At 33.0% G+C, this 10,256-nt stretch overlaps 1 protein-coding gene across 1 annotated transcript; it reads left to right on the top strand.

Moving 5' to 3' along the window:
• Window positions 1–7,277: 7,277 nt before the first annotated feature.
• Window positions 7,278–8,210, top strand: LOC142847111 (olfactory receptor 8G50-like). The gene has a single exon (XM_075967840.1). The coding sequence runs from the start codon at window positions 7,278–7,280 to the stop codon at window positions 8,208–8,210; it is 933 nt and encodes a 310-aa protein (XP_075823955.1).
• The last annotated feature ends 2,046 nt before the right edge of the window (window positions 8,211–10,256 follow it).

Genomic DNA, 10,256 nt, shown 5'->3' with positions numbered 1-10,256 from the left:
TTGAGGTTGTCATGGTCCAAGCTCTGACCAATTTTAATACAGTAAGATTTGTTAAAATGCCTGATAGCTACCCTGTGAATAACAAACTCCCCTTCCCCTCAGCCTCTGAGTTGGAATTACTGATTAATCAATATTTAATTGTGTTATACCTTGGAAGTGACAAAGAAATGTGATATTTTTCATACTAGTCAGATCAGTTAAAAGCAATCAATAAACAAAGCCCTTATAAAGATACATATATAAGTATTATTACACAATGCACATAAAAGTGTCTATTGTATGATAAAAATCAGTAACATAATGCATTTTCATCTGGATTTGTACCAGATGGGTTAGATTAGAAATTTCCATTGATTGTCCATAACTTCCACATAAAATAAAGTATATTCCCTATAATTATATGGGTTCATTCCTCCTGTTTGCTTTTAGTGCTACTAAGACTTTCTAGCTGTACTCATAAAATATCATTCTACAAATATATATTTTAAATAAGCAAGTTTCAGAATTTATTTGTTTATACTCCCTTAATCTCTATTCATTGCCAAAGTTAATAAAATCAACATGGTCATCTCCAACCCCTTCCATGAAACTATTACCGTTGAAATAATAACAGAACATACAAGAAACAATTTTCTATGATGATAACAAATCATTATTATTTCCCCAAACATTAATTAAAAAGATAGAAACAGTAAAAAATGTCCTCATATACTTTAGAGACTATTTTCAAATGGCATGTTTTCATGGAGGTACCATACAGTTATATCATTAAAGCTCAGTTTCTAGCCCCAAATGCAAAGGTTGATACTATTTCCAAACACAGAGAATTATACTCAAGGGAGGCAAAAAGAAAGTATTAACCATAACATATTTTAATTGATTTTCTCCTGAGATCTCATGCCCAGTGGAAGAAAATCCTTGAAGAGTTTCTTTCTACAAACTTTTATGACAACTCCTAAGTATCAAAAATTTCTTTGAAAATATCATCATTTCAGTAAGTGCCTTAGGAAGATACCAGGGACTCATGACATTAGATTTATAATAGAACTCAGGACATAGGATTTATGTTCTGATCCCACAAAAACAATGAGGCAGATTTTAATTTGAATTACTCGCACCAATGACATGAAGAGGTGTTTCATTTAAGAAAACTTGGTCTATATGTCACTGGGATGGAAGTCTCCAAGTAGAAAGGTGAGCAACTAATATCCATTTGTCCTATAATCTCTCAACCTCAGAATGTGAGTTCATACTCTACATTTCAGAAAATACAGAAACTTTCAATTTAAGCCAAAAATATCACTTATGTGTTTGGAACCAAGCTTTGTCGCAGGCATTTTTCATGCTTGAATTGAATTTTGTTGTTACACACTGTATTTCAGTGGCTATAGATATTTTATCTAAGGTGATACACAACAAAACCAAGCAACTCTTATTTTTATTATGTCATATAGATACTATGGTTAAGTGACTTTCAAACAATTCTTCAGGTTTCACAAACAACTCCAGTGTAGAAATCCTGTGAGAAACTATAAACTTATAATAAAAAATTTGCTTGTGTCTATTCACGAGGATTTCCTATCACTTTTCTCATTTTCATTGCTTCTTTTAATAATAAATCATTTGACAATTTTAGTATGTTTTGGTGTTTTTAATATAAAATCAATATTTTATGAGCTTACCTTATTTCTTCTTATCCTTCCAAGTTTACAGTTCTCTTGAAAAATACTTCGCTCTCCCTTTTCTAGACTAAGCTACAAACAGCTGGACTCCTATAGCCCTGCTCACTTATTTTATGCATTCTATGAACTGCCTTCCTCTCTCCTTATAACATTTTAAGTAACAGGGACTTTATACCTATAAAATGCTTTCTGCTGATTGTTATCTGAATTTTATAAGTTCCCACTCACAGCCAAACAATATTGTATAATCATTATCATCATAGAAGTATTTATTACAATTTTCTGAAAATTTTGTAATAAAATCTGTATGATGTGTAAATTTATATTAGATATTTTTCATGATAATAAAATATAAGCTCTTGGGATATAATTAATCAAGATTACTCAATCTCTGAGCAGTTTTACATATTCTCTAAATGCATACAACTATAGAAAATTATTTTTTATTTTCATTCATGAAGCATAATTATCATTTGTACAAGATAAATTCAACAGCATTAGCGAAAACTCAAGATAACTTAGAAACCACACAATGTGGAGGAGAGCAAATATGAACAGAGAAAGATGAAGGGAGAAAGACGAAGTACAAGCTTTAGATGAGTGATTAAACACAGTTGTATGTGCTAAACTAAATTGGTTTCATAATCTATCAAATAATAATGATGAAACCAAAGTTCTAAATATATTTTGCCAGATTGTTATAACCCATCACTTCATTCCTTTTTGCAAACTTTGATTGAACCTGGAAAAAAACTAAGCGAGATAAGCCAGTCTCAAAAGAAGAGATTACTAAATGGTTCTATTTATATAAGGTAACTATAATGAACAAACCCATAGAAATAGAAATACGGTAATGATGGCCAGAGAACAGAAGCTGAGAGAAAAAAGATGGACTTGTTCACTGGGTATAAATCTTTAGTAGTAACAGATGAATTGAAGTATAAAAGGCTGTACATAGCTAGTACCTATGTATAACACGTGCTATTAGTACTCAAAGCCTAAAGAAAAAATTCTCCTTACATTTTGATATTATACATATAGCATATTCATCTCTAAAATTAATAAAAATAGACTACTATGTATGTAAGCACACATGAATGAAAAAAGAAGTCAAAGATTTGAAAGAGAGCAATGAGTATTATACTAGGTTTAGAGGGTTTTAGAGGAAGGAATGAGAAAGAAGAAATAATGTAGTATATTATAATTTCACTAAATAAAGAATTTAAAAATAAATAAATACACCAAGATTTTAAACTTTAAGTATTTTTTAGTTAGTTCACAAGTTTCTGGGCTGATTTCCCTCAAACCTGTGTGTTCTATAGATGCAGAACTAAATAGCTGAGACTGTACAAGCTTTTGCTGCCAAGACTAATATGAATGAATTCCAAGTGTTGAACACTGAGCAAGATGGTTTTTATTCAAACCGTAGGAGTGTGCATTTGCTTAAGTATAATTTTTTCATATGCCCTGGTTCTTCACTTTTAGAATTAAAAAGCACTTATTTGTGTTGAATTTTTCATGGTCCTACATTTAGGAAACCTTGAATTTCTAAAGAAACTTTTAAGGTGATAAACATTTTTTTAAAGACTGGGACTTTTAAATTTTATGGTGTTTTTGCATTGGGATATTAAATTGAGATTTTGAGAACCAAGAAAGGAAAGATTATGGTTCAGTTGTGGTGTATTTGTGTGCTTGGTTTATAAGCATAGTATCTAGTTAATTTTTATGATCAATTTAAAACAGTTTAGAGGCACCTGAAAAGATTTCATGTCTTGAACAAATGAACCTGTGGCAAGATATGAGAGATTCTTTGCTAGAGAATTGAATGTGAAGATCCCGTCCAGCTTGGAGAGCACAAGCCCTGGGAAGTAGTCCAGGCTTATTTAAGAAAGTTGTTTGAACATTAATCAGAAACAAGCCAGTGTACAGCACTCTTCCATAGTTTTTGCTTCCGTTCCTGCTTGAGTTCCTGCCCTTACTTCCTCAATAGGGGACTATGACATAGAAATTTAAGCTGAAATTAACTCGTACCTTCTCAAAATTGCTATAGATCAGAGAATTTTAGCACAGCAACAGAAAAGCAAGCTCACATAATAATTTATGACATTATTAATTGATTGATCTATTGCCATTGTTTTTTAAAGTTCCCACAACCCGATTTTTAATGATGAATTATATTCCAGTTTTATGAAGTACAGTTTTTTTTTTTTTGAAGTATGACCTAACAATTCCCTGAATATCTTAGGTCTGCTGTTTTGTTCCCTATCCATTTCTGATTGTTTTTTGGGCATCCTCTCTCTGCCATTTAATTGGTTTGCTAAGGGTTTGTCTATCTTGCTGATTTTCTCATAGAACCAACTCTTTGTTTCATTGATTCTTTGCGTTGTTCTATTTGTTTTATTTTATTCATTTCAGTACTCAGGTTGATTATTTCCTGCCTTCTACTCCTCTTTGTTGTGTTTGCTTCTTTCTCCTGATCTTTCAGGTGTGCTATTAATTCACTAGTATGAGGGCTCTCCAGATTCTTTCTGTAGGCAGTAGCTCTATGTACTTTACAAATAGGACAGCTTTCACTGGGTCCAATAAGTCTGGGTATGTTTTGCATTCATTTCCATTGAACTACAGAAAGTTTTGAATTCATTTATTTTTTCCTTGCTCTAGTGATGATTTAGTATAGTTTTTCATTTCCAAGAGTGTGTAGGCTTTCAGTAGTTTCTGTTGTTGAAATTAAGCTTTAATCCTTGGAAGAAATTTTCAACACTTGAATTTTAGGAGACATGTAATGAGTACATCAACATTGAAGTTCAGAATATTTTCTTTTACTTCTTTTATTTTTGAGATTATAATATATATAATATCTATAATTATATACCCTTATAACTATTATATATATTATATATACTATTATAATTATATATGCATAAACTTTTGAAACCCATATATTTCACAATTAAATGTTTTTAATAAAATAATTTTATGTTATAATCATATCATTTTATAATATAATTATATCATCATACCAATCTATGTGTTCTTCACTGGGGAGAGTAAATTCTCATACCCTCAGCATTCCTTGGGTGTCTCACGCTTTGCATAGTGTCAAAGCCTCATGGCCGTTGCTCCCTCCACATAGCATGTCTATTGTTTGTCTTGTTCAGCTCATGCTTAGGCAGTCATCTTTATATTGAATAGAGACAAAACTAGGAGACTTGCTACAATAAAACAGATTTCATTTTTTAAAAAAGTATATACTATCACTTCTGAGTTTGATTTCAAGTTAAGAACAGTCTCTAGATGTTCTTAAGCTTTTATAGAAAAGTACAGAGATCCTTAGTGAGGATGATTTTTCTTTATAGGAGATAGGCAGCAGGAGAGTCAGAACAAAATAAGTATTGGACAATAAGACCTTCCATCTATTGTTGCCTATTAAGCAATGCTCCTCCAGACACTTTACTATGACTTTTTATGTTGGTGTGGTTTTAATTCAAATAGATGTGTGTCAAATAATGAAATTGTTAGAGTTGGTGATAACTCTATGCTTTACTTTTTTAAGGGTTCTCAAATTTTTTTCTGAAGCTTCTGTATCATTTTATAAGCTCACCAGGAATATGAGGCTGTGATTCTTCCCATCTTTGTGAGCACTTATTATTTTGTCTTTACCCCTTCAATCAATGTGGAATTTTTTTCTCTCTAAAGTTTCTATTAAAATTTCTTTAATGGAAGTCAGGTGGTGTTGTCATACACCTTTAATCCCAGAACTTGCAAGGCAGAATCTGGCAGATCTCTTTGAGTTTGAGGCCTGTCTGGTCTACAAAAGCTACTTCCAAGACAAGTGGGGCTGTTACACAGAGAAACAATGTCTCAAAAAAATTAAAAAGTAAGAAAAAAGTCCTTAATGATTCGTCATGGTACACATATTTTCAAGTGGTTTTTGGGATTTTGCCTTTCTCCATTAGAAGAATCATAATTTAAATCATCTGACTTTGTATTCCTGGATTGTTTGTTCACTTAATCATTCAGATATAAGAGTTCTTTATATCTGTAAAAGGTTTTTCTTATGATATATTACTTCATAAGAGTTTCCCATTGAGTGTGTATTTTTAATCTACTTATGATGTCCTTAAAGTCACAATTTTTTAAAATTTTATTTATATTTCTTTCTGTTTGTTTACTTATTTATGCTGTAGCCTCTGAGAGTAACTTCTTATCCTCGAACTTGTCATCAATTTTATTGGTATGAAGTTCTAGTATTGCAATTTTTTCAATTGTTATTTTTAGATAAAATATTTATAGATAGAATCCATTTTTCAAATGTTTTTAAAATATGAAGAGTTATGTATTTATTATTTAATATGCAACTTCATCTAATTGCCCATGTAATAAAAAAATTAACCCTACACTGAATTAATATTAAACACATAACTTTAATAATTTTTAGAGGTATATTTTTTCCAGAATTTCCATTTCCTTATCTCATGACACAACTGTACTATCAGCATTATAAATGGTTGCAGTATATTTTCAACTTGAAACTTTAAATTTTATTCTCTTTCCGGTTTGTTCTGATTATTCCCAGGCCCTTACATTTTGTGGAAAATTTATATGATCAACATGTCATTATTGGTAATAGAAATATCTTGTATGTTCTTTAGGAATACACTTTTAGACTAGTTTTGGAGGCATTGCCATTTTGCAAAGTTCAATATTGTGATTCATGAAGATGGGAGATCTTTCTATGTTTGTATTGATTTATCATTTTGACCATGTTTAAAGTGCAATGGCCTATATATCTTTAGTTTTTTTCTTAGGTGTATTATCATTTTTCATAATATTTAAAATGGATTTTTATGATGGCTGAATTTTCTTCATGATCTCAGATCTCACTTCCATTATGACCTTTAAAATAAACCACTATGTTTCTTTCTTACATTCTTGGAACTTTATGTATAAAAATTTAATTCATATACATATAAAGGTAGTTTTATTATTTTTTTGAATTCAGATGCTTTTGATTTTCTGTTCTTGCCTAATTGTTTTAAATTTATCTATAATGTTGCTTAGAGATAGAGAGAGATAAAGACAGAGAGACAGAGACAGAGACAAAGACAGAGAGAGTACAACTTAAACTGTTCATATCCTTATAGGGAAAACCTTTAGGTGAGCATCATTACGTGTGAGATGGGCTGTGTTATGGGCCTGGTGGTCTTTTGTCTTTGTGTGGATGTTTCTCTTATTGTAACATGGAAAAGATTTTTCTCTCTATAGATTCATAGAGAGAGAATTGCAAATAACTCAAGAATTGTTCTTATCAGACTCCACTAAATGCATCAGATTTCCCCTTGGTTATGTGTGTACTTAGTACTACCAATTTCATGGAAGAAGGCACAAACAGGGACAAAACTATCTCATATTTAATTGCAAGTGCCATTTTTTGATAAGTCTTAATGGCTAACATGTAGGAGTATTTGTTGGAAAAATTGAAGATGCTTGGCAAAATAAAAGTCTGAATTCTTTATTCATGCTTCACTATGTGATAATGTAATAGATACCCAGTTCATTTTTCCTTCTCTTTCTACATAGAACTCCCAGAAGAAAATGTTACAAGCAAATCTTTCCAGAGTGACTGACTTCATTCTTGCTGGGTTAACAGACAAACCAGAGCTTCAGCTGCCTCTCTTCTTCCTCTTCCTAGGAATCTATGTGGTCACAGTGGTGGGGAATCTTGGCATGATCACCCTCATACAAATCAGTTATCACCTGCACACACCCATGTACTTCTTCCTCAGCAGTCTGTCCTTAATTGACCTCTGTCATTCCACTGTCATTACCCCCAAAATGCTGGTGAACTTTGTAACAGTGAAGAACATCATCTCCTACCCTGAATGCATGGCTCAACTCTTCTCCTTCCTTGTGTTTGGTATTGCAGAGTGTCACATGTTGGCTGCAATGGCATATGACCGCTATGTTGCCATCTGTAACCCATTGCTTTACAATGTTACAATGTCCTATCAAGTCTGTTCATGGATGATATTTGGGGTGTATAGTATGGGTTTGATTGGTGCCACAACTCACACACTCTGCATGCTAAGAGTACATTTCTGTGAGGCTGATATAATAAACCATTACTTCTGTGATCTTTATCCACTCTTGGAGCTCTCCTGTTCTGATATTTTTATTAATGAAGTAGTCGTTCTGTGTTTCAGTGTTTTTAACATCTTTGTTCCAACTCTAACTATCCTGACCTCTTACATCTTCATCATTGCTAGCATTCTTCATATTAAATCCACAGAAGGCAGGTCCAAAGCCTTCAGCACCTGCAGCTCACACATATCAGCTGTCGCTGTCTTCTTTGGCTCCCTTGCATTCATGTACTTACAGCCATCATCAGTCAGCTCCATGGACCAAGGGAAAGTGTCCTCTGTCTTTTATACTATTGTTGTTCCCATGATGAACCCTGTGATCTACAGCCTGAGAAATAAAGATGTCAAACTTGCTCTAAAGAAGTTGTATGAAAAGAAATTCTCATGAACATTTTTATCCTTCTCAAAATGGCCTGCACTTTTAAATCTCTTCCAAGGACAACTTCTCAATTCCTGTAAGCCAGTTATTTCCTTTTTATTTGGTGTTCCATTTCAGATAACAGAACATTGTTACATTCTGATTTCTCTGGAATTTAAATCCTGGAAACAAGTTGTGTTAAGAAAATAAGCATATGTGTATATGCTTACACTTTAGAGATCTTCTGCAGTAGAGGTTTTCCAAAATACTCTTTTCTGAAAGTCTTTGGTGTTAGCTCTCCCCATAATTCACTCCTTCATCCTGTCCTCCTATGTACAAACCCACTGAAGCGACTATGTCCCATTATTCTCTTTCATATAAACATATATGAAATCACCAAGTTCTGTCTTTGGTTTTAAATGTTCCTCTTCCTATCATGCCTGCCTCTCCCAGAGAAGCACTGCATAAGAACAGGTGGAGGAATGTAAGAGCCAGTGGTGGTGGAGGATTAGAGTTTGTCAGACACAATAGAACAGCTGCATACGAACTCAGTACTTGTGACATCAGGCACAACACCTGCGAAGCTCGACAAGACAAATCACAGCATGAAGCGGAAAGGTGGCCACAGAGTCCCACCACTGCCTCAGGAGCTATTGGTTATTAATAGCTGGTGGGGGAGGGAGAGCTAGTTTTCCTTGCGGCTGTAGTCCCAGTATTTCTAACATGTTCCAGTGAACGGCCACAAATCTAAAACTATATAGGCAGTACAATTGGAACTCGGCATTTTGTTTTGTTTGTCAGTGACGACACGACGTTGTGTTAGTAAAGAGTGGGGAGGATGATCTGGGGAAAAAATGAGATAATGGGAGGACAGTAATCAAAACACATTGCTTAAAATTTTCAAATAATTAGTAAAAATATTCAACAAAAAGAAACAAAAAAACAAGCTTAGACATCCTTAACTAACAGTCCCATCTCTTATTCTGCTCAGAGTCATGGCAACAGATTCACCCTGCATAAGCATTTGAACCTGTTTATTCAGCATCTGAAACATCATCTGTCTGGTTACAGATCAGACATTGCAAATATTGTCATTAGCTTAAAACCCAGAACATAGGCTTGTCTATGCTATGACAGCTTACCACGTCCTGTGGAAAGCAGTCTTCAGAATTAGATAACTTTTCCTTACTAGACATATCTTCACAACTGATTTTCTTACTATAGAAAGTTACCCTATATGTTTAACCTACTCATATATGTACATATATGCTATGTTATATGTGTGTATGCTAATATAAAGCCTGTCTAAATATGAATGTTTCATTTTGCCTTTTCGATCTGCTTGCAAAGTTTATGTATATGTAATTTTTAATTCTCTTGTTATAGGTGCAAAATTACATCCAGCTTTTTTCATATTCATTGGGACTGAATAGAATAAAACTATGCATTTGTTACCAAGTATTTATTTATGCATTAAATATACAATTATTATGAGAAAATACATGGTTGATCTACCCTTGGTATATTTGAAAACTGATAGGCAGTAGAATATTTATTTATTAGAATTCTGCCACAAACAAGAGATGTTAAATAAATACCCTCAAGGAAAACTACTACATTGAGAGAAAAATATGCATCAAAAATAAAGACAGAAATGTGGTCTATCATTGTCAGGCAATGCTTCTCAACTCAGGGGCTATCTCTGGTTCTTTCAAATTATTTCTAGCTAATGCCCATGTGATTCAGAAGCATGATGTATCTTGAGCCTCTATCTGAAAACAGAACACACAGGGTTAATGAATTACGTCCCAAACAGATGTAAAAGTACAATGCAGTTTCACCTCAGCAAAGTATAATTTTTAACTGGGTTCAAAAACATTTTCTTTTTTTTTTTGGTTTTATTGTTTTTATTGAGCTATATTTTTTCTCTGCTCCCCTATCTTCTACTCTCCTCTTCTCCTATGCTCTCCCAAGGTCCACAGGCTCTCAATTTACTCCAAAGATTTTCTGTTTTACCACTTCTCATGTACATTTGATCCATGAATGTCTCTTTTGGGGTTCTCTTTGTTGTTTAGA

This window comes from Microtus pennsylvanicus, chromosome 3 (genome assembly GCF_037038515.1).
Source record: "Microtus pennsylvanicus isolate mMicPen1 chromosome 3, mMicPen1.hap1, whole genome shotgun sequence".
NCBI lineage: Eukaryota > Metazoa > Chordata > Mammalia > Rodentia > Cricetidae > Microtus > Microtus pennsylvanicus.
The sequence above is the reverse complement of the archived record's forward strand: the minus strand, read 5'-3'. Positions and strand labels throughout refer to the sequence as shown.